General features: G+C 35.9%; 1 protein-coding gene and 2 non-coding genes across 8 annotated transcripts in view; all 3 read right to left on the bottom strand.

Moving 5' to 3' along the window:
- Nucleotides 1-276: 276 nt before the first annotated feature.
- Nucleotides 277-349, bottom strand: Trnaa-agc (transfer RNA alanine (anticodon AGC)). Its single transcript has one exon. It is a non-coding gene; the product is annotated as a tRNA-Ala (tRNA).
- A 1,744-nt stretch (nt 350-2,093) lies between these two features.
- Trnaa-agc (transfer RNA alanine (anticodon AGC)) lies at nt 2,094-2,166 on the bottom strand. The gene has a single exon. It is a non-coding gene; the product is annotated as a tRNA-Ala (tRNA).
- Nucleotides 2,167-3,748: 1,582 nt separating this feature from the next.
- Nucleotides 3,749-24,525, bottom strand: part of LOC133515885 (protein tramtrack, beta isoform) — a 526,149-nt gene continuing 505,372 nt past the window's right edge. The window contains exon 5 of one of the 6 annotated variants that reach the window (XM_061848501.1): nt 3,749-4,011. In XM_061848501.1, coding sequence (XP_061704485.1) covers nt 3,764-4,011 — 248 coding nt within the window. In that variant the 3' untranslated portion in view covers nt 3,749-3,763. Of the gene's footprint in view, nt 4,012-5,039; nt 5,303-7,608; nt 7,981-13,282; nt 13,597-20,727; nt 22,417-23,383; nt 24,102-24,525 lie in introns of those variants that run through there. The other 5 variants (XM_061848500.1, XM_061848479.1, XM_061848476.1 and 2 more) reach the window with 5 other exon arrangements.

The following is a 24,525-nucleotide window of genomic DNA, read 5'->3' on the forward strand; positions in this document are numbered from 1 at the left end:
ACTATTAATAATAAATTTTAAGCGACTTTAAAACTTATTAATAATACGTTTGACCCTATTTGCTATACAACTTATTATTTATTAAGTAAATAAATCGATATAAACTTGCTAATATATGGAGTCAGAACTCTAATGATATTACATACTCGTAAATGTATCAGTGCACACCGGATGTATTATGTATCCCACAGACATGTTGTGTGTGGTGCGATGTGAGGTCTCTAATAATAACATGCAATAAAAAATACAAAATAAAATAAAGCATTATAAAAAAATTGGAGGCGCCGGGTATCGATCCCGGTACCTCTCGCATGCTAAGCGAGCGCTCTACCATCTGAGCTACGCCCCCGTGCCAGTTACAGTCGAAATCATTGAGCACAAATAGTTGATGAGAGGGCAGTTGTTACACTTGACACTGTGCCAAAGATGCTGGCAAAGAGAATTTGAGATAGAGGTGGATTGTCAAAGAAATCTTACCGGGCATAACCTAAAGATTAAGGCGCCATCGCTCGAAACGATGTCGACATATCTTTGGCGTTTGATCTATTAGATGGCGCCACTTTTTGATATTTAACAAATTTGACACATATCATTAAAGAATAAGGAAGAAAGTCAAATGGCGTTCTAAAAGTTTTGATCATGTGTCGAAAGATGACAGTAAATTTACGTAGCTACAAAATTTTCTTTGACAATACACCTCTATTTCAAATTCTTTTTGATGCTGGTCGTGTGTTATTGTTTAATTTTTGCGAAAACCGGCAGGAAGTTCTTGGGTTCATTTTAATATAAAGGTATCTTCGGATGCGGATTCGCTGCAAAATTTCTGCCACAAATATCAAAAAGCTGAGCCGCATACATCGATTTTGACATTTGCGGCAGCAATGCAGTTGGCAGTAATGTCGCGTTGCAATACTGCTGCTGTAATGCCGATGTAGTCTAAAGTCTAAATTCGAACTGTAAGTACCTTACCCTTGACGCCCCGGAGAGCGTTGTGTGGTTAAACTATTTAATATAATAATATTAAATAGTTCAACCACACAAAGCTTAAACAGGGGGACAATACCCCGCTATTGGAATAATATCATGCACTTTTATTAGGTACCATTTATGAACCTATTACCATAAGAAACACAGAAAGTTAGAATGCAAAAGTAAAGCTAAGGTAGTTACATGCCAAAAATTAGTATTGTATTTGCTATCGAGGTGATATTATTGGAATTATTAAGACATTTAAATCAGTTAATACCTCAATTTGCATTATCATTTTTCTGTTGATTAAGTACCTGTGAAGAAACATACCGTATCAGAACTATTAACTTCTTAATACATAGTTACTTAAAATAAATCAACAAAACGGAGTAAGACTAGTTAGAACAAAAACAAAAAATGTGCCATCACATAGATTATTCAAGATTTAAGATACTAACTTAAGATGAAGTCTTATGATTGTTATTTCAAATTTATAAAGCTGCCACTGTAACACAGCCGGCGTATGTGATAGAGCAAACGTATCGTTTTTTTTATACTGCGTCGGTGGCAAACAAGCATACGGCCAGCCTGATGCTAAGCAGTCTCCGTAGCCTATGTACGCCTGCAACTCCAGAGGAGTTACATGCGCGTTGCCAACCCTAAACCCGCCCCCCCTCGTTGAGCTCTGGTAACCTTATCGTGATTAAAAGACAGGATTATAACCCTGTCACCTCGATAACTTGTCTTATCATATATTGATTTAAACCAACACGATTTTCATTCATAATATTAAAAGTAATACGGGACTTAATCGCGCAAACTTACGTTTATTTCATCGCCAGTCTGCCTGTGACCACGAACGTAACGTCACGTTCGAAACGTCAGGCCATATAATAAACGTAAGTTTACGCGATTAAGTCCTGTATTAGTTTTAAAATTATAACTTGTCCTACCACTTGTGCGTCCCTATACAACAATAAGGGTTATGGTTCCGCTTTTTTCTTTTTGAGGTACGGAACCTTAAAAAAAGGTAAATAACGTGTTTTTTTACAAGATACGTTGCCAAGAATAGGGTTAGTATTTTTTTAACACATTATTGTGGTAAATAAAATGTTTAAAAAATCTGGAGGCGCCGGGTATCGATCCCGGTACCTCTCGCATGCTAAGCGAGCGCTCTACCATCTGAGCTACGCCCCCTGTTATTATTATTGCCGAATTAGTCCATGTAGTTGAGGACAAATAACGAGTAGACAGTACTGTGTATTTCGTCACCTACGACAGCCTCATAAGGCCCTCAGAACACAGAGCGTACGTGTAAACGTAGCGTAAGCGTATCGTAAAATCGAGTTGTGGCCGCGTAGCCAACGTTACAATCGTTAACGCTCGGTAGCGTATAGTAGTCATCTCTCTCTATCACTCTTCTTTATTAGTGCGACTGTGACGGTTGCGTTTCGTTCGCCACGGAGCGTGAACGATAGGCACGTTGGCTACGCGGGCTGGGCACCAAGCGTCGCGTAAGCGTAATCGTTTTATAAGTAAAATTATTAGCCATTATCTCAACTACATAACTAATTATGGTTATGTAGTTGAGATCCTGTGATCCTGTGGAGATCCTGGCGTCGCTGGCGTCACATGTCTTCGGCGAATGTATCGACGATCTTACTTTCTCGTCAGATGAAGAAGATTTATTTATTTTTTGATTATGTCAGAAGTTTTGTTTTTTATATTATATTACGCTAAATGTTAAATAAACTAAGCGAGACAAAATTGACTAGTGAGATTCTGTAACTGGCGGTATTACTAAAAGGAAATAATATTAGATAATTTTAGGTATCTCACAGAACTTAAAATATTAAAAGGTAAAAAAGTGAGTCCGCATACACGTAATGTAGCCTTTCTGACTAAGTGTTTCGGAAAACTAGTTTTAAGTACTCGTAATAGTAAAAACACGTTTTCACCAAAGTGTTGCGGAAAACTTTGACGACCGGTCTGGCCTTGTGGGTGGTGTGGGTGATACATAGTTCCGGGTTCAAATTCTGGTAAGGGCACTTATTTGTGTGAGGAGCACAAATATTTGTTCCTGAGTCATGGGTGTTTTCTATGTATTTACAGTACATATGGTGCTACTTTTCCGTACTAGTGCGTAAATGAGCACATTATGTAACTATGTCGAAAATTTAAAGGGTCATATGTACTGTACAACGTTGTAAGATACATGTGCGAATAGGTAATTCGCAACTCGTGTCGATTTTAAAACACTGCCTTTGCTCGTGTTTTAATTTAGCCACTCGTTACGATTATCCTATTGTTGCACTTGTATCCTAAATAACTATTAAGCCACACAACCTTATTCGCTCACTGAGAGTTTTTTCGCCGCTTTCTTCGCCTCTTCTGCTGGTGATATCGATTTAAAACAGATTTTGAAAACTGTAACAATACAGAAGAGTTATTAAAAAGTGTGAAAAATATAAAAATTATGGTTAAGTTTGTAATTGTAGTTTACTAAATGGTTTTCACTTCGCACTGTAGAGTGACGCAATACTTGTGGTTGGACATGAGAGTGTTCTGTTTTTCGTCGATAACATTTAATTGTTCTAGCAAAAATCTATGAAATTTAGGAACAGTGGTAATAGGATCCTGAGCGAAGGAAATAAATTCAACAACTTTACTTTTAATTAAAATACATAAGTTAATTTTACAGTTAGTAACCTTAGTTATAGTTCTATTTATTACCAATAACAGAAAGAAGATTTACAAACAATCAACATTTATTCACATAAAGGCCACTTACACATCACCAGGGAAATAGGTCATGTTTCAAATGGTTAAAAGTCGGATCATGGTTATGATCATTCCTGACGGATACTATAGTGTCATCAACTGTATAGATAACAGCTTTACACCCACGGCAGAAGTTGGTCGAACACACCCACCTCTTCTTCAAAGATGGAGGCCCTATGGTCCGCTCACGTTTCTTGTGATAAAACGTGAAACCACCTAAACTTATTAAGGTATTACCACGCTGCGACGTCACGAAGGTTGCTGAAAGATAAGATGGTTACGGTTACTGAAACTATAGGTTAACCTTGATAGGGAAAAACCAAACACGAGAATCAAAAGTTAAATGATGATTAACTCTAGCTTTATTATACACTCAATTCGTATAAGGAAGTATTATAATTAATGTTGCATAAGTTATATAATATAATTTACATAGTCGTGTTTGTATGTCAAACTATTAGCCGATTACTGTTAACCGATTTCAGCAGGCAATGTACCTGAGTAACGTAAATGAGTACGCTTTTCAAGTTTTTAAGTTGTTTTATTGTATATTATTGGAATAATTATATATCACATTTTTATACCACATCCTCTTCTCTCTCGCCGTCTTCTATTTCCGTGGCATTTAACCCATAAACATATATTGTACTTGAGAACACTTCAATGACTAGTTAATCAAATGAATTCAAGTTATAGGTTTTTTATACATAATTTTTATTTTACTATTTACTCCGTATTTATTTTTTGTATTTTATAAGTCCGCCTATTGTTACCTACTAATTTAAGTCCTGTCTTTGTTTGTAATATGAGTTTTTCTTTAGTAGTGCACAATAAAGAATTTTATTATTATTATTACTCCCGTTTAGAACAGTTGCATCTCTTTTGTTCCGTTTGATTTCGATTGTCTGTTTTAATTTTTTTGTCTTTTAATTATTTATATAAGAATTCAAGCCTTGGCGACCCTCTACATCTCTAAGGATAATTTAATATATTTTTTATATTTTATCTCTGACACTTAGAGACTTATACATCTCTAAAGAATTTTAGTATTTTATGGTTTTATTTTTTATCATAGTTTTTTTTGTGTAATTTGACATTTAGAGACAGTGTACATCTCTAATAAAGTATTTATTATTTCATAGATTCGATATTTGTAATTGTTTTTTTTTAATTTATTGTTTGTAAAAATGGACATGTAAAAGTGCCCCTGTGGCCTATTTGCTGAATAAATGTTTGATATTTGATATTTGAAACAAATTATATTCCACTGTATTCGTTCCATATTTTTCTCTTACAAGGAGCCTTCACGAGAATAATCGAGGTCTGTTTACTTGGGTTTCTGGCGGTGGATGGTTGTGGAAGGCCTTGAGAGATACAATGTTGTCGTCAATAGTGGCAACCTTGGCTCTGCACCCGCGGTCGGTGTGAGTCGAGCAGCGCCACAAGTCCTTCATGCTAATGGAACTCTCTCGCCTCTTTATCTTCGAGAAACGGTAGCCGTTGTGTATAAGTATGCGTGTGCCTCTGTTTGTTATTTCGTAACTCAATTGCACTGAAAATAATATACATCGTTAACAATTGCTTAAGTAGAACCGTGAAATTAATTTACAGTAAATATGCATTATTGTTTTTGAGATATGAAGAGTATTTCATTTTGTGTTAGTTAAATAATTAAAAAAGTAAATAGGCAATAAAATTGGAATTATAAAGAGAAAAACTAAAATAGTCGAAACCCTTAGAATTGTGTGGCATACTGCAAAAACTACAGGTACATTATAAGTAATGAAACTCCATTTTACATAATATTTGACTGCTCTTATAAATCGTTAACAATGTCACAATAGCTTCAATCTTGTATAATTTTAATAGAAGACAAAGAGGTAAGCAATAAAGAACATGCAAAATATTTATGACGATTTTACGAAATTTATGAGTAGTTAACAACAACACCCCCAAACAAGTAGCGGTTTGGCAGACGTATCGCTCAGTTATAATTAAATTTGATTAGCAGCACACACATTCACAATTTTTTACCTTTTTAGGTATGGTTTTTATTCAGATTAGTCCAGCGTTACTGCTGCAGCAATATGGCGCGTCATAATAGCTGCCAACTGCACTGCTGCCGAAAATTCCAAAGATTTGCACAGCACACCGATGTTGCATTTGCGGCAGCCATGCACTAATGTAGCGCCGCATTCTTTTAGCGGTTGTGCCAGCAAATGGTGTAATCGACTGTACATGTAATCGTCAAATAGGCATGCTTAAAGTGGTCAAGCCGGCAACGTCAGACCGTCAAACCTAGACTCAAGTCAGACCCATTTGTCAACACAGTAATGCTTTCAGGTAAGTCATGGACGAATGAAACCAGAAGACTGACAGTGTCTGTAACCGCCAGAGGACACCCTGGAGTCAGCTCTCAGCGATAACTCAGTTTAATATTTATTTACGGAGCCTGCTGGTTCGGAAATCAAATTCCTCCCACGGTGGGACGTAGTTGGAGCGTCAAACAAACACCACTTAATTAGATTCCTATTTATTTTGCACTAGCACACACTTAGTCTAGACCTTAGGCACCAAACTTAAGCACTAAAACACTAACACTATAGGCACTTTCACTATAACGTTATTCTAGTACTTACTAAGGTAAAATAACTAAGCGGTCCACGTAACTAGCACTAAAACCACTATTACCACTAATACTGATCACAACTTTAGGGCACTTTCACTTTTTCCTCACTTTTCCTTTTTGTTTTCCGATCGCTTGAACTGAACTGAACTGACTGTACTAACTCACTGTCCACAGGCCGTATCTCGCCTGCTTATATAGGGCGAATACGAGGTCTCGAAAGTAACTCCAGATAATTCGAGAACGGCCTCGTTACGTGGACTTCTCTTTCTTGTGCTATCTCTTTCTCGCATTGGGCGTAGAACTTTCCCCGTATTTAACCACCTTTTCGGGTTTATCTCGGGAACCCTGAGGTTTTCAGTGATGAACCGTACCTTTTTAGAAAGCATTTACGAAGATCTACCCTATTATACTAGTTTCAGCTGAAAATATTAATAAATATAAGAATTATCTCTATCGATAGTTCAACTCCATACAAAAATAACTTTAAGTCTTAATATCTCGATAATTCTAGGCCCAATGCTTACAATGCTTGTGTCTACGGATAGCTAACCCTATTTTCTATCTATACAGGTCACTACGATCCCTGGGGAAAGCCTAACTTGGGAGAAATCAGGTGAAATTGGGTCGCCTCGGCCCGAACATATAAATACCGCGCACCGAGGTCCGCGCCGCTCAGTACGCTTCCGGCTTCTGCAGTGATCGCACCGGCCGCTCACCCGCGGTGATGACGTCACGTAACAAGCTGACACAAAACGCTATTTTCATAGCGACTACAATTTTATCCTGTTTCTAGTCAATCGACCGATAAGTCAATCATACAAAGTGTGCTTGTGTCAACTTATTTCTATCCTATAGCTAGGCACCCTATAGCTATTTTATCTAGTTTTACGCGTTAGGTAATTCTTTCCGGCCCGGGTCTGTACCGTCCGAGCATTCGTCTCGGCAGGGGTCCATGCTGTCCGTAACAGTGTCTATAAGACGCGTTTCCGCAATATTTGGCGCTATCTCTACAGTCCAAGTTCAAAAGTATCTATTACAGTCAAATTTTTCCTACATACAAAGACTTCTTTTTGATAAGCTGTTAGAGATTGAAAGAAGAGTATATACTTTAGGCACGTAGTCTGAACCGCTACATTTGATACTGACTGTACAACTGACTTCAACGTTAATAAAAGCATACAAGCTAATTTGGCTTAATAGTTCATCAAGAGCTTTAAAAAAATACTGAATCTTTTCGGAACATACTTTATGGCTGGTTATGTGGAAAACTATGGACGCCACATGCCGAAAGTCGGACAGTAACACCTAATCACTATCTTCAAAACTTTCCTTCTCTTCTTCAAATATGATTGACACTTTCTGCGGTGGTATCTTAACCATACGACCATCCATCTTCATCCCATGGTCATGCTTCCCATCGTAGGACACAATAGTTTCTCCAATGGTGGTGACTTTAGCCTTACAGTCACGATTGGTGGAACACACCCACTTGGTTTTCACGTATGGGGATCTTCGTCTGGAGTCGCGTTTTTCATAGAACTTGAAGCCATCGATGATCAGGTTTTTGCTGCCGCGGTTGGAGATCACGAATGACACTCGTGCTGTGGGAGAAAGGTGAGGTTTAGTTTCTTGACCGAATACCACAATATACATTCAGCTGCAGATTTAGTTGACCTAGCAAACAAACTTCTATGCAGGGCGGGGTCAGGTATCTCTGCAGCTGCTGTACACGGAGCATATTTTAGGGAAAGCGGCTGGTGAGTAAAAGGTACCTTTAGACTTAGACTTATTTATTCCATATTAATAAGTGTTAATATACAAAGATGTGAACTGCAGCTGCATTACTAATGCGACGTAGTTGGTTTCGCTGCTGTAACTGACAATTTACTTGATAAAATGAGTGACGTTCACAGCCGCTTTATTGCCGTGATTATGACGTTCATTCCGTTACTCATTTTATCAAGGAAATTTATAGAAACAGCGACGAAAATAAGGATACTGCAACAGTAATGCAGCCGCAGTTGATATCGGAACGTCGAGGTTTGAGATAGTAAATTTTTCACAGTTCTAAAAATGAAGGAGGATGGTTGTGATAATTCTTCTCGCTTATTATTTCATCTTTGTACGAATACACAACTGCCTTACACCCCTTCTTGTACTTGGAACACCTCCAACGTGTCTTTTTAGCATTTTGATAGTTTAGCCAGATATGGAATCGGTAACCGCCGAAGAACAGCAGCCGAGTACCCTTTGAGGATTTGAAGTGGTATGGTTGTGAACCTTAAAAAACACAATTAAAACACATGAACTATTGTTGTTCTTGTTGTCCTAACGCACCCCAGAGGTGCAGAGGGCCTTCATAACCTCGCGTCACACCTTCCTATATTGTGACTCTACAGGCCTATTACATGAACTACTGGTAAATAATGTTATGAGGTCTGAAAAACCTTTGTCGGTCTATGAAACTACTAAGAAAGTATCGCACCGAATCATTCAGTTAATTCAAATTATTTGTCTAATGAGTATGAGCCGTTTATTCATTTATAGTATTTTGGATTCTAACAGACCAATTATTTAAGTCAGCGAGTCGTATGCGATAGCATATTACTGTATCAATTGATGTATAAATTGACTCATAAGTTTTCTTTTCATAGGTCAGTATATAATAAGTATTCATGTTGAGAATATTAGTGGCAACACGTATATTTAGTGCTAACGACCAATTGTTTGTTAACCTGTTGCTACCGGTGGGAACCCTTTAATTGGCTCTTTGTTATTTACACATATAACTATTGTGCAATCGATAGCTGTTGGTTCTCCGAATAATAAATAAATAAATCAAAGTATTTTTTTGGTTGAATGAGAAATTACTAGAGGGCAATTAGTGTATAAGAGATCTAGTATTTAGGTATGATAACTGTTATATTAACCTTTAACTATACTAGATATAACATACTTACAACTTAACATATAACAACTGGTTGATGGTATTTCATTCATTACCCTTACCAACATCTAATTGTTACACATGTCGTGACAATGTCAAATGATAGAATACTCTTTATTGGCACACCTCAGTAAAGGATACAACTTAACGAAAACAATTGATTAAAGATAGAGGTAGATAACAGGCGGGCGGGGATATAATAATAATTAGCTCTATGTAAACTATTTTTTTTGCCAAATGTAGTGCACCCGTGTTATTCCTGATATACGAGTTACGTTTGGATTCAGACTGCACCAGCATTACTGCTACAATATTGCAGCGCGAACTAGTTGCCTACTGCATCACTGCCCCAAATGTCACAAATCCGGACAGCAATAGTTTGGACTTAAGAGCCTCCTTTAACGACCATGTTTGAGCGCCATAGGTTAGGATAGGCAAAATACACATGTCGATGAGTTTGCGCTTGAGACACAGGGGAAGGTCACCCTTCAATATCGCCTTCACGGACTAGAAGCTCTTCCAGGCGATGTCAATACGTCTATTGAAATCTACGGTTTGCCTGATTTTCAAGGAGGTTATCTGGCCGAAGTAAATGTACTCATCAACATACTGAATTAGTATGTAAGAAAAAAAACACTTTTTCAGAGAGCTACCGAACAAATGACTAAAATATAAGCTTGAACTACTCGTCCCAAATTTAGAAATAAGTACACCGGAAAAGCCTCCACCATATAGCAGTTAAATATTATCATCACATGCCGGATTACATAAAGTCAGAGGAGAATGACACGGCAAAAGCAAAAAACTTGAAATCGTTCTTTGCAGAATAAGCGCACTACTCGGTAACAGAATTCCATAATTATATTTTTCTTAAGTAATATAATTTTTCTATACCTTTAATTATAAGGCTTAAGCCTTGCTTATGTTCCAAAGGTAAGGTCGTAAGTTAATACTTAGCTTAGGAAAATGATTGCAACACCCTTCTAGAGTCCATGAAACACTTTATACTTTTTATTTTTTGTATCAACTTTTTACAATGCTGCTCACAGTTCTCAAAATGGAGAAGGATGATTATGACAATTCTTCTCGCTTATTATTTGATCGTCATAGGAAAACACAATTGCTTTACACCCCTTCTTATAATTGGAGCACCTCCAACGTGTCTTTCTGGCGTTTTGGTAGTAGACGTGGAATCGGTAACCGCCAAAGGACAGCAGCCGAGTACCCTTTAAGGATTCAAAGTAGTGTGCTTGTGGACCTTAAAAAATAAAATCGAAATACATGAACTAACTGATAGTAAATATAATGTTATGAGGTCTAAGATGTGTCGGTCGATGAAACTTAAAATTGTAGTTAATTCAAATTAATCAAAGTAATTTAAGCCTTTTGTAACCCACAATATTAACTTAAACAAAACTGTTTTTTTAAAAAAAATCATTTTAAACTTTTTGCTTAAACAATATATATGACTAGAGGCTGTTTGGGTGTAATAAATATTTAGGTATGGAAACGATTATATAAGTACCTAACATACAACATAACACATTTCAGAAAAAGATAATTTCTATTGTCCACATAAAAAGTTACCCGGGTACATATCAAGTTTTTCTTATTTGAGCCTCAAGTCCTGAAAAAATGTATTTCACCTGTAAGTGTGCACCGAAAATATAGCTCTCTATTAAGAGAATCAAAATTCTCTTAATTTTGCGATATTTACAGGATAGGCGGCTCGTCTCCGCCTCTCCTGCATATAATAACATGTGTATGGCAGTAACAATAATATGTGAATTAAAATTACACCAAATTTAGTGCACCCATTTTATTCAAGATATGGATCGGACGGTGGTTATAACCGATTTTCTCTGTTACCACCTCATTTTCATGAGTGAACACAACTGCTTTGCACCGGTGGTGTATTTTGAGCATCTCCAGCGTATATTCGTTGGTTGTTTGGCCTTGGCATATAAAACCCTCAACGCAGTCAAGTTCCATCCTTTTCCCAGTGTTGTTTTTTTTTTGATAAAATAAACATATCTAAGAACTACCGCTAGAAAATCTGCTTTAAAAAAAAATCTTAATCGGTCTACTTGTTTAAGAGCTACAGTAGCACAGATAGTTAGATGCACAGTTACACACACATCGCTGTTAACCTTATAACAACCCTCTTTTTGCGTTCGAGGTAAAAAAATATAGTACTGTAGTTGCGAATGAGCCGTTTCGCCGGCGCGCAACCAAGAACCCTAGTGAACAAAAACTACGATGAAAGCCATAGTTACTAGTTAGCATGCGACTTTATTTCTACTTACATTCCAGAACATATTCAAAGCAGAACAATAAAATACTTGAGCTATCAAATCTTACTTCTTATTTTTAAATGAATGTGCCGGATGGTTGTGAGAATTCTTCTCCGATATGACCTCATCCTGATACGAGTACACTACCGCTTTGCATCCTCTTTTGTATTTCGAGCACCGCCAACGTATTTTCATATTTTTACTATTATATCTATGAAATCGGTGACCATTCAGATATAAATACTTAGTGCCGAGTTCTGAAGTTGCAAAGTGTGGTTTTGAACCTAAAAAAAAAGTTATTGTATTGTAGACTGTTCGAGGTCGGAGTCAAGGCAGCTGAAGTGCGATTTAGATTTAAAATTTGTTATCGGTTTTAACTGGTTACGATACGACTTTGACGATCGTCTTGGTAATTTGCGCGCATCTCACGCACCACTTTCATTACATTAGACATGCAGTCAAGTAAAGGGTGAAATGAAGAATGTTAAAATGGATGAGCGGAATGACGAGAAAGGATCGGATTAAGAATGAGTATATAAGGGGAAAGACACACTTTGAAAGTAGCACCGGTAACGGAGAAGATAAGGAGTAGTAGGTTAGCGCGGCATAGGTATGTAATGAGGAGGGATGAATGCCATATAGGCAAAAGAATGTTAGAGATGAATTTTGATGGACGGAGAGCGGATGGTAGACCCAAAAAGCGATGGAGGGATTGTGTGAAAGAGGATATGAGACAGAAAGGAGTGGATGCTGAGGTGACGAAAGATAGAGGAGAATGGAAGAGAGAAACATGTTGTGCCGACCCCACATAACGTGGGATAAGGGCAGGAAGAAGAAGAAGAGAAATCATGCACCGATTAATATGAGCGATTTTCAAGGTCAGATCAGAGATCTAAACCGTAACAAATTGTTAAATCTAGATTGGGCTTCAGATGCCTTAATTCTGAACCCCTAATTTGTTTAGCTTAAATCTGATTCCTGGATATTAAAATCAGTCAAGAAATTGGCTCATCCTTATACCAAAGCGAAGCGCTGTTTGATACATAAACGTTACAGGAGAAGGTAAGGTAAATTTGTGAGAAAAATAGACCTGTGATGTAACTACGTCACATCGAACACTTTATTTAATTATACTTGCCGCATTAATTACCCTGAAAACGTGGTGGGCCATATATTCATACCATGGCCAACGTTACTCATAATAAATACACCTACATGTACCTCTCGCGTGGAATGATGCTTTAAGTCGCTTTTGGTTGGGCTTCAATTAAGACAAATTAATTTAAAAATAATAAATATAAATTGAAAATCTTGTTTACCGTATCTCTATAACTTAAATATTACATTTCCGAGTAAATTAATGTACTACACATACTCGTACAAAGAATGTCTACGAACATTTAATGTGACAGCTATTCTATATAAAAATATACTGTCATACGGGCCATCATCATTTGACGCGAAAAGTTTCGTATGCCAGATTGACTTGTACATTCGTACCAACCGTACATATATTTTTTGACAATTCCGCCCAATTACAGGTGCTGCTGATGGCTAAACTATAAAGACTCCGTTTTTACAATTTTGGCTACAAAATCCAAAAAAATATAGTCTAGGTAGAAAGTTTCTAAGATATGAAGATCAATCACATAATTAATAACTATAAAAATAAAGATCTCATCTCACATTTTTACATTTTAATTGGTCCATTGTATGGAAATCCCTCCAACACTGGCCAACGCATAAAAAAACCTTGCAGTGACTGCACATGATGTTAGACTTTCTCTGTTTCTTCAACGCCGCACATCTGATACACCGCATCCTTTTATATCGATCTTGCTTCGCAGCTCTCTCGCCGGTCACCTCGCAGTGTTCGGGGAAATGATTGAAACTTTTATTTAGTCGAGCAGAAGGGTGGCTGTGTGCTCTTCGGGGTGCATTAGTACCAAATAGCTCCGGTAGCTCCTTGGCAAAATCTGAAAGTCACAACTAAAATAATAAATAATTAACATCTCATGTCTTTACATGTATACATGCAAAGTGACAATATAGCTATATTGTATGGAAAAAACATGACGTGTGTGACATGTCGACTTCGTCTGTTTATTTTAAATGCAGCACATCAGACACACTGCCTCCTTTTATAACGATATTGAGCTAAATTCGAACATACACTTTTGAATGAACTAAATGATGCTATTTATCATTCGCGTGTGCATTTCACTTGTAGGTACTTGTCCGTACCTGTAGTGTAAGCGCACGGGTAAGAACAAAATTACATTATACACATACGATATACTTGGCCCATTGCTCTTATCATCTATATCAATGACTTGCCACTAGCTATAGATCATCCCATGGTCCTTTTTGCAGATGACTGTACAATTGTATTCTCAGATTCAGACCCACATGCTTTACAAATCGACATATACAAGACACTTGAAACAGTAATTGGATGGCTAAACAGAAATAATTTACGCATTAATTTGACAAAAACAAAAATTATGAATTTTAAGCAAAGAGTAGACAAATTGCCTAATCTCACTGTGTCATACAAAGATAATATTATAGATGAAACTGACATTACAATTTTTTTAGGATTAAGTTTAGACATGGAAAAATCCAATTCAAATTGTAGCTTAGCAGATTTTCTTATGCATTGTATAATCTAAGTAAAAGAGTTAACGAGTCCGCTTTACTGGCTGCCTATCATGCATATGTAACTTTAAAATTAAGATATGGCGTCATGTTCTGGGGCAATTCCACTGATTGCGAGGTTGCCTTTAAGGCGCAAAAAAATGTTTAAGATCTGTTTGTGGATTACCCTCAATGGAAACCTGTAAACCACTATTCATTAGGCTCAATATACTAACCTTGCCATGTCTATACATTTTTGAAACTGCGGTTTACATTAAAAACCACATGCATCAATTTTCAACGTTTAAGAGTGCTCGCAGATGCGAAAAAAATTACATCCAATCCGTGAATTCGGCTTTGCTTGCAAAAAGTATTTTTGGGATGGCACCAAAAATATACAATAAGTTGCCAAAACATATTATTATAATAAATAATTTAATTGAATTTAAGAAATGCTTGTACGTATTTTTGGTACAAAAAGCATACTGTTCGATAATGGAATATTTACTGGACATATTTTGTATTTATGTTAATTGAGTTTAGTTTTAAGTACACTCTTATTATTGTTTGACATTTAACATATTATTATCGTTTGACATTATGTTACAATTTATACATGCTCCATCTCTTCTTGAATTTAGAATTTGGATGCCAAATGGCAAAACATTGTGAAACATAAATTATTGCATAAGAGCTATATTTAACCTATGTTTACAAATAAATATATTTTGATTTTTTGATATCATCAGTTCATGATGATGATCATGATGTGATGATGTGTGATGATGATAAGTGACATACATCTTTTGTTAATGCATGACAAATTGATGACGACTGTATTATATATATTCTATCCTTAAGTGACTTGCAGTGCCCTCTCAGGGTTGTGTTGAGACATAATTTATTAATAAGACCTACTGTACACACAAAGCAAGAAAATAAATGAAATGATGTCAAAATGTGAGTTTGGTTCGGCCGCCTTGCTTCGCAGCTCTCTCGCCAGTCACCTCGCAGTGCTAAAGATAATTATTGAAACTCTTTCCCTTCTCGGCTTAAGATAAGTATGATAAGTATGATTAGAACCCTGAATTCGTGTTACCATGGAAACATTTTGACAGGATTTTGACATACTACACGGTTCATAATACAATGTTATGAGTATCTATGAACCGCTATGTCCGATGTCTGCTGGGACAGTCAATCAGTCAGTATGCTGTCGGGACTGCAACACACCAGAGCGCCCATAAAATTAAAATTTCGCTATTAGCCTCTCTATCGCATGAAAATGGAAGAGAGAGGCAGATAATGAAATTTTGTTTTTCGAGGTAGGCCCTTAGATGCGGCGCGCGCACGTAAGGTCGTATAGAAACAGTCCACACACACCGACGCAAACATTTTTGATGTGCTTCAGAAACTATATCTATATCACATATGACCGATTTTAGTATACGACGCGGCGTTGAACGGCTTAATTATGCAAACAAATAAAGAAAAGTAATATTTACAGATTTATAACGTAAAAAACATAATAAGAAACAAACAATAAAGTAGGCCTCATGGCTGAGCCATGCAACCTTAACAAAAAAAACTTAAAGTGAGAAAGTAACTATTAGGTGAGTGACCCGTTTTAACGTACTTATTTATTATGTTTTATATGAAAACACGTGTCTAATTTATTAAATTTGAGTTCATACATTTGCTACTTCTTGCGTTCAGTGGCAAATGTTCATACGTCTCGCAATATACACTAATCAATGTGTAATGTGAAGGCCAGCCAACTTACCCGTATCGATATTACTCCGTATAAGTATACAAAGGATGATTAAAAAACTCGTCATGTGAACAAGTTGAATCTATCAAATGAGGGTGAGTTGGGGGATGATTGTGGCAGTTCCTTTCCGAAACCATTTTATCTTTAAGTGAAAACACAATCGCTTTGCACTCTCTACTTTTTTTGGTGCACTTCCAACGAATTTTGCGAGATTTGTTATATTTTCGCCAAATACGGAATCGGTGACCACGCATGTATAAATGCCGAAGGCCGCTTTTCGACGATTTGAAGAAGTATGGTTTGAACCCTGAAAGGTTAATTTGATTTAGAATTTTTACGCGACAGTTGTTATTTTTGATATGAGTGTGATATGCGAGTAGAGATATTGTAAAATACGAAGACATGTTTTACAGTGACTCCCATTAGGAAACCTTTTATTAATTATGCGAAGGAATAAAGATGATGTTAATATAAAAATAATAAACTTAAGGCTGCTTGTCTGTTAAAGCGGAGCGAAGCGAAGACGTAGGGAATCAACAAATATCATTCATTTGTTGTTATCCAGTGGAGCAGAGATTACAACCAATTCTATTGGTTAATTCCCTACATCTCCGCTCCGCTCCGCCTAATTTGATAGGCAGCTTTAATGTTTGTAGTTTTTTAAAGTAACATACTTTAATAGAAACAATCATTATAGAACAAGTAGGTATATGAACTGAAATATAAAACCTTAAACTCTAAATATAAAATCTTAATGTAAAAAATTACTAAAATAATTTATTCAACCATGATTTAAATTTGTACCTTTAATAGGTATTTTGTGTCAGTTCTTTGATTAGCTCCTTCAAAACGTTATCAAATTCAATAAAGGTCACATTCGGATGTTCCTCACTACAGCTACATTACTGTTGCGACATTTTGATTATGATTCCCTCATTCATTCTATCAAAGAAAGCGACAGATACGGTCATGTTACAATAGTAATGCATCTATTTACAATTCCCATTCGAACGTTACTTTTAAACACAAGGAATAGGAATATGCGCGGCATTCGAGATCCTACTTCCCGCAGTGTATCAGGACTATCAGGTAATATATCTATTTCCACCAAGCAATTATACGAAAAATAACAGAAAACATTATTCCTCAAAAATGCATCGGAGGATGATTATGACAATTCTTCTCCGATATTACCGTATCTTCATACGAGTACACAACTACTTTACACCCAGATCCATATTTAGAGCACCTCCAGCGTATCTTGATAGGGTTTTGGCAGTTTTCCCTCGCAGTCTTCAACCACATGTGGAAACGGTAACCACGGACGTATAGATGACGAGTGCCGGTTATTGAAGTTTCGAAGTAGTATGATTTTCTACCTGAAAATAATACTTTGTTTTTACTTAGAGTTGATACATTTAAGGATTATCATATTTACCGAAACACTCGGATTGAGTCTGCCATAGAGCTCCATAAAGATGTTATCCAACGGTCTCCTGTGAACTTCGCTAGAGTCGTCCTTGTTAAGGCACACTGCTTACTTATTACCCTTTCATCTGATCACCGATTAATAATCTTTTTGGGAAAAAAGGACAGCAAGCTTTTCCCAACTACGTCCTTTCAAACTCTACTGTATCAAAAAAGGTATATTCAATTTAAACTATTAGTAGGTATAAAAGTGGAATAATAAAGTAAAATATAATTATATCATCGTAAAAATCGATATAAAATTTCACAGTAAATATATTTATATATAGGACAAAGTTATTCATTTACTTAACACCATAAACTCTTCAACTTTCATTAACCAGGAGGATGATTGTGCTTTTTATTTATCGATACCACCATATCGTCCACGGTATGGACAACGGCGGTACAGCCTTTTTTGTGTAAGGAGCATCTCCATCGAATCTTTAGTTGCTGACGGCAGTTCATTATAGTGTGGTAGTGGTAAAGGTAGCCAGCCATTTTGAGAATTCGAGAACCTTTGGGAGACCTCTCGAAGGTGTAGAATCGGTAACCTGTAAAATATTATCTAGTCAATCATTCTACACTACTACTACTTCCTAAGTAAGTTACACACTCAAGATCACTAAAAACTGGGTCCATTTGTGTAGGAATTTCCATATAAAATGAGTGCTTTCCACAGCTATTCCACTTGAATATCAAGCTCGAAATTTGGACGCAAAAGCCTGGGTTCAATGTATATATGTTTGTTTACCTTAAATTAAGCCGGTAGGTACCTACTAGAGAGAAAAACGTGTTTGGGAAGAAAACACTATTTTCTATGTCACTCATTATAATTAATATACAGCATTATATATAGGGTAACGATACATGTTTATCATCCACACAATCACTGTCTACAAACGAATTAAATAATTATAAACTTATATGAATATGACGCTCACTACACACTGAGTAATTTAAAAATAAAATATGTAATTTTATTTTTGTCATTTAACCCCAAAACCAAATAAAGTCTGTAACATAAATTACTTTTTCAAAAATATTATGGACTTATCGACAATATAGGCTTAACTTCAAAGGAAAAGGAACGGCCCCTTCTTAATAGTAATGTAGTCCCTACTATGGACATTGAGTCAGAATGTCTAAGCAACACAAACCAGAACCTAAGAGTACCAAGACTACAATTTTAATTTGACTAGTTATACAAAAGTCAGTGGAAGGCCTTTTATAATGCCTTCACGGTTATACGGCTTGCGGACCTAGAGTTACTTTCCTGATTTTATTATTGGGGTACAATACATTAATGGGTTAATTTCATGTCAAATGATAGAATCCATATCATTTGGCGGATGCGAATGTCTATTTTTCGAAGATACCGGTACATTATCGATGGTGTGGACTACCGCCTTACATCCATACTTGGGGCATCTCCATCTCTTATTTACTTTGTGCTTGTAGTCGCCGTGGACGTAATATTTGTATCCGTTCAAGCTCATGATGATGCCACCACTTCTAGATACTTTGAACTTGCACAAATTGGGACCTGAAATTGTTAGAAATTATATATGTCAGAAGTATTGAAGAATAAGTCTACAATTACAAGGGAAAATCCAAAGATGAGTATTTCCATAGAGAAATCAAAAGTAAGCAGAGAGTGCTCACTCCATACATCAGTTTTGGTAATCTAGCATCAAGCTACAGAATTATCGAAAAATTATATTTCTCAACAATTTACAACTAATATTACAAGCAGAAGGAGTTGAAAATAGAGATCCGGTTATTCCGGTATTAGCTGAAAATTGTTGAGCATTAGACTTTTCGTCACAACATCTACTGTCAAGTAGAATTACTGATAATTCCGCAACTCGATGCTAGATGTCTCAACTAGTAACTGAAGACTACAAAAATAGTAAGCGTTTTGGTACCAAAACTGATGTATGGAGTGAGCACTCTATGCTTACTTCTTATTTCTGTATGGTATATCTGATGATATGCTAAATAATCAATACATGCTCACGTCACACAATCTATCTGGAGCCCGATATAGATTAAACAACTCTTTAAGGATTTGATTTTATTTCGATTCGATCTTGTAGATCGCTCGAATTGACTGGTGTATGCGAAATAAAGTGAAAGTCTTTCTTTCTTTATTTATTTCTTTCCATATTTGTTTATTGCATTTTAGTTAGGTTCATAATACAGCAAGTCGTGCATGAGATGCGCGTCAATCACCAAGACGATCGTCAAGGTCGTATCAAAATCTTAACAAGTTGTTAAATGTACCGCGAAAACCGAAATTCGCAAATTGCGGGGATCTTTCCTTTTACTCTCACTAACACGTAATTAGAGTGACAGAGAAAATTTGCCGCAATTGACGAACTTCGACTTTGCGGTTATAGCCCAAGCTCCGGGACTCCTTCTAACCTAAGGAAATAAATCACTTACTGTTCGTTTCGTTTGTTTAGATTACTAAATATAATATTGTAAACACAATTTGACCGCCGATCGAATAAACAACTGTTCTTTTTTATATTTTTTTAATATACTTAAATATAGTCTTCATATTCAGATACATGTGTATGGGCATTTTTAATTGCCACCGGTAAGTCTTCGATAGTATGCACTACAGCTTTACAGCCGTTTTTATAAAGGGAGCACCTCCATATCTTCTTGGTTTTGTTCTTGTAGTCCGTGATAAGGTAGTACTTAAACCCGGCCATGTACATGAGCTGGCCGCCTTTCCTGTTGGTTTCGAAGTAGTAAGTGTCTGAAAGTCAAATAAATATACCATCAAATCATTAATTTAGTTGTAATTCATTCACTTATTGAGAATATTGAACCAAGAAGAAAATTATAACTTTAACTATGTATAACTCGAAGTTTCAGCTACACTGACCAGCTGATCCCCACTCTGCCTTTCCCCCATCTTGATTCTGACTAAATTGCCCCAATCATCCATGTTCGTGGTTCGGTTAATTTAACAGGAAATCAGAATAATTATTAATTCGATAGTCTATATACACCTGCAACTCAGAGGAGTTACATGCGCGTTGCCGACCCTACCCCCCCCCCCCCCCCCCCCCCCCCCCCCCCCGTTGAGCTCTAGCATATATATTGAAGACACTTATAGTCGCATATATATTGAAGACACTCACTAGAATTTGGAAGTTAGCGGCTTTTTTGCCGATTCGAACTTACGAAATACAACACTGAAAGTAAAACCACCGAAAAAATATAACAATTTAATTAATTTCACATTACGATATTATGTTACTATGAATTAAAAAGAGTTAAATATACCTGGCCCATGATTTCTGCTCCTTAGAAAAACAATTCGATTCGTGTCTATATAGATAATTAAATTGCACCTTGACTAACCTTATTTGTGGAAGGTCAAAGAAAGAAAGATCCGCATAAAAAAAATAGTTGGTTGCGAAGACCAGTCTTAGTACTCTCTTATTTGAATACACAAATACACAGTCAAAAAGGAAGCGCTTCTCTCCTTCTACTCTACCGATCTTCTGTTAATGGAGTATGTGTACAGAGCTTGTGATCGGTATTATCTCATAGACACCTTTCTCCACATTGACCTTGCATATCTTAATTATAATATCCACTTACAACTCGCATAATATATTTATATTATTACACTGCTGCTGCAGGATCATAAAAATCAATGCCGATTCCAAGATAATTAACATTTCCTGCAGCAATGCAATCAGCAACAATGTCGTAAGACGCATGACGCTGATTTTAGGGTAATAAGAAGAAAACCTAAAGCTAAACATCTAAGAAATACAAAATAAGTGAATTTAATATACTAAAATAACCATAACCATATGTAAAAACGATCCGATAACAAAGTAAAAACATACCGTAAAACGGGGTCACCTGAAATCGCAGGGTGAATAGAGAATTTTTTAACTTTTTCATTCAAGTTGTTATTTAAAAAAAAGTACATCTCTAAAATTAGAGTTTTTAAGATACATATATAGTGGACTTGTACTCTACATTGAGACCAAAAGAAGTTAATAAAACTGCCGAACTGAAATATTTTTTTGACTGTAAAGTAAATCCTCGCCGAGGTATGAAATGAAGCGTGGCTAAACTTTGTTCTAGCGGTACAACAAAGGGTTAAAAAATACGAACAAAAAACTTTTTCTGTCAAATAACTGTTTAACAGATATATTATACATACTACTTGCCAATAGAGTATGAGCATCATAATAACTAAATTCGATGTACATGACAACTAAAACTGAATATTTCTATTCACCCCTTCTTGTGTCTATCGAACCCGTTTTAAGTATATGGAGAAACCAGGTGGTTTACTTTGATTTTCTCTGAACTAGGTTGATAAAAATTCACAAATACAAAATTAAAGGACTAACCCAGACTCAAATAATGATGTCAAAATTATTACTTTTATCATTTGGATTCTTAGTGAAAATCGTTCTAGAAGTTAAAAAGTCGTGTATTTACACCCCGGTTTACGGTATTCAACTAATATTGACTTTAAAATATCATTTTCTGCCCTCCGGGCGGACTTTGCTCCCGCTGCGCTAAACGAAGTTGCCGCTTTCCGCCTCCGTCGAGCAGAACAAATTTACACGCGGCACGCAATGTCCTACTTTCCTCCCTTGGGATACAAATAACTATTAAAACTTGTTACATTACAAGAAAACAGTATGAAATTTTCCTGGTCCATGATTATGCTCCTTTCTCACAGAGACAATTCTATTTTCGAGCGTATAGACAACCGATTTGCACTTTGTCCGGGTATGGTTGGCACACCTCCATAAAATCTTATTCTTGGTCGTCATATACATTCTCTTGCACCTGGCATAATATCTGTAACCGTTGCACTCGATATGCCGAGACCCTTTTTTGGACATGACAAACTGGTAGCCCGGAAATCCTGAAAAGTTACAGGATGTTTAGCTTTCAATGTAAAAAACCTTCCAATTAAAATCACATATGAAATTGTTGGGGCGTGTCAAATGATTTTGATTACGAAAAATAAAATACAACTGCTGTAAATAAATAAAACAGTATTTTGTAAAATCAAGTTTTATCTCAATAATATGAATACCTCATATCTATACATAATATAATCAATAAAAGTTGCTTTGTAACTTTAAAACCTGATTATTTTAAAGTTATTTAAATAGAAGAGAATAATATACAAACTATTATACATATCCCAAAATAAATAACAAACATTGAGCTACAATTATTTTCTTTGACCTTTGTTTTATAGGTGGATATCCTTGTCAAAAGTAATTGTTGTAATCTTCCCTTCACATACCCTATAGTTTATCATATGGTTGACTATGTTGACAATGAGCAGCTACATGACGCTTTTATAAACACTACTAATAAAGCTAAGCAGCCGATATTTGACATCATAACGTTTGATACCTTAGCTTTAAATTCTATAAAATAATACATATTTATGTAGGTTATAAAGGTAGCTGCCATACACATCAGATATCCGACGAAATATACCTTTTTATTGAATGCCTCTTCTTCATTTGCAGAGATGCGGTGATTAGACACTTTTCTTGGCGTCCCTTTTTCCAGTACCACTACTTTTTCTCGTGGTTATGCTGGTTATATATGGCTACTATTTTATTATCCACCATATGAAGGCACGCCCGGCAGTACTTGTTTTGCGTGCAACACCATCTTTTCTTGTAAGTCTTGTTGTTGCCAGGCTTGAGGTAGAATGTGTAGGCGCCTACTTTGATGTTCATCTTCCCCTTCTTCGTCTTTAATATGCTTACTGAAACATAGTATTAATTTAATAATATTCCGTCACATTATTAGCTGAACATCTCCTGTCAATTAGAAGCTTGTTTGATATATTTAATAACGGACCCAAATCGTAAAAGGCTTTTTATTATTTACACAACAACTAAAAACTTAGAAACACTAAAGTGGTAAAGCAATCTGGTTGGGATATACATTCAACCATGGTTAGTGGGTTTGGTATACTATTTTAGATACAAATAAAAGTTATCCAACAATGGTTACACGAACTCGACCAACATAATTTGGATGAGAAATCAACTTGATCATTATGAATTGAAATAAAGCTGACAGCATTTAATTCGCATAGTAGTTCAATCAACCTGTCAGTATTTTTATTATTACTTGACTAGGGCCATGCCTCAGCTTCGTACGCAAGTGAGCTAACAGGCTCACACATCAGTGTCAGTAAAGGAACCGTCTTGATTATTATCAACCTTATGTTTTATATTATTATTTCATCATTCTCACTATTGACACTATCAGATGCAGAGCTTTCCATATGATTCTGGTTTAGTTTATTTTTTTCCTTCAGTTTCTTAAGGTAGTTTAGAGAATTTCTTCTCCATCTGCGCCGTTGTTCTCTTTTTGCTCTTTCGCTCATTTCCTTGATACTGACGACCTTCTTCTTTTTCTTTTTCAATAAATATCGTTGCTTCTCCTTTTCTTGTAATAATCCATAAAGCACCGGATTTTTCTTCACTTCAGCATATTTCAGCCTTTTGCGTTCTCTATCCTTTGCTAATATTTCCTCCTTGGTTAATCTTTTCTTTGTCTTCCTTAACGCATTTCCTACAATAGTCACGTCAATCTAGTTAATATTAAATGAATTTATAAAGTGCCTATCCTCGCCGTTTAAAAATGATCGAATTAATTTGAACTCAATGAAAAAAAAATGCTATTTTCCTGTTTATTAAATATTTATTTAAATCACTAGCTTCAACAAAATGCACATACCTATATGCTACTTTTTCATAATTGAAAATATCTACATAAAATAACCACTTGTTAAATATTACATTTGAATACAGACACCTGAACAAAATGATAGAATGTAGCAGCAAACTTTGGTTTAAGCTATATTTTATTCAATATAATGTTATTAACGAGTAGATTAAAAGTTTACATATTCTTTTAAAAAGTAGGTATTCAAATAGCGATATTTTGGCTTTATCACTTTTCAAAGCATTTACTACTGTTAGTGATATCTTAACTA

The sequence above is a fragment of the Cydia pomonella genome, chromosome 3, assembly GCF_033807575.1.
Source record: "Cydia pomonella isolate Wapato2018A chromosome 3, ilCydPomo1, whole genome shotgun sequence".
Taxonomy (NCBI): Eukaryota; Metazoa; Arthropoda; class Insecta; order Lepidoptera; family Tortricidae; genus Cydia; species Cydia pomonella.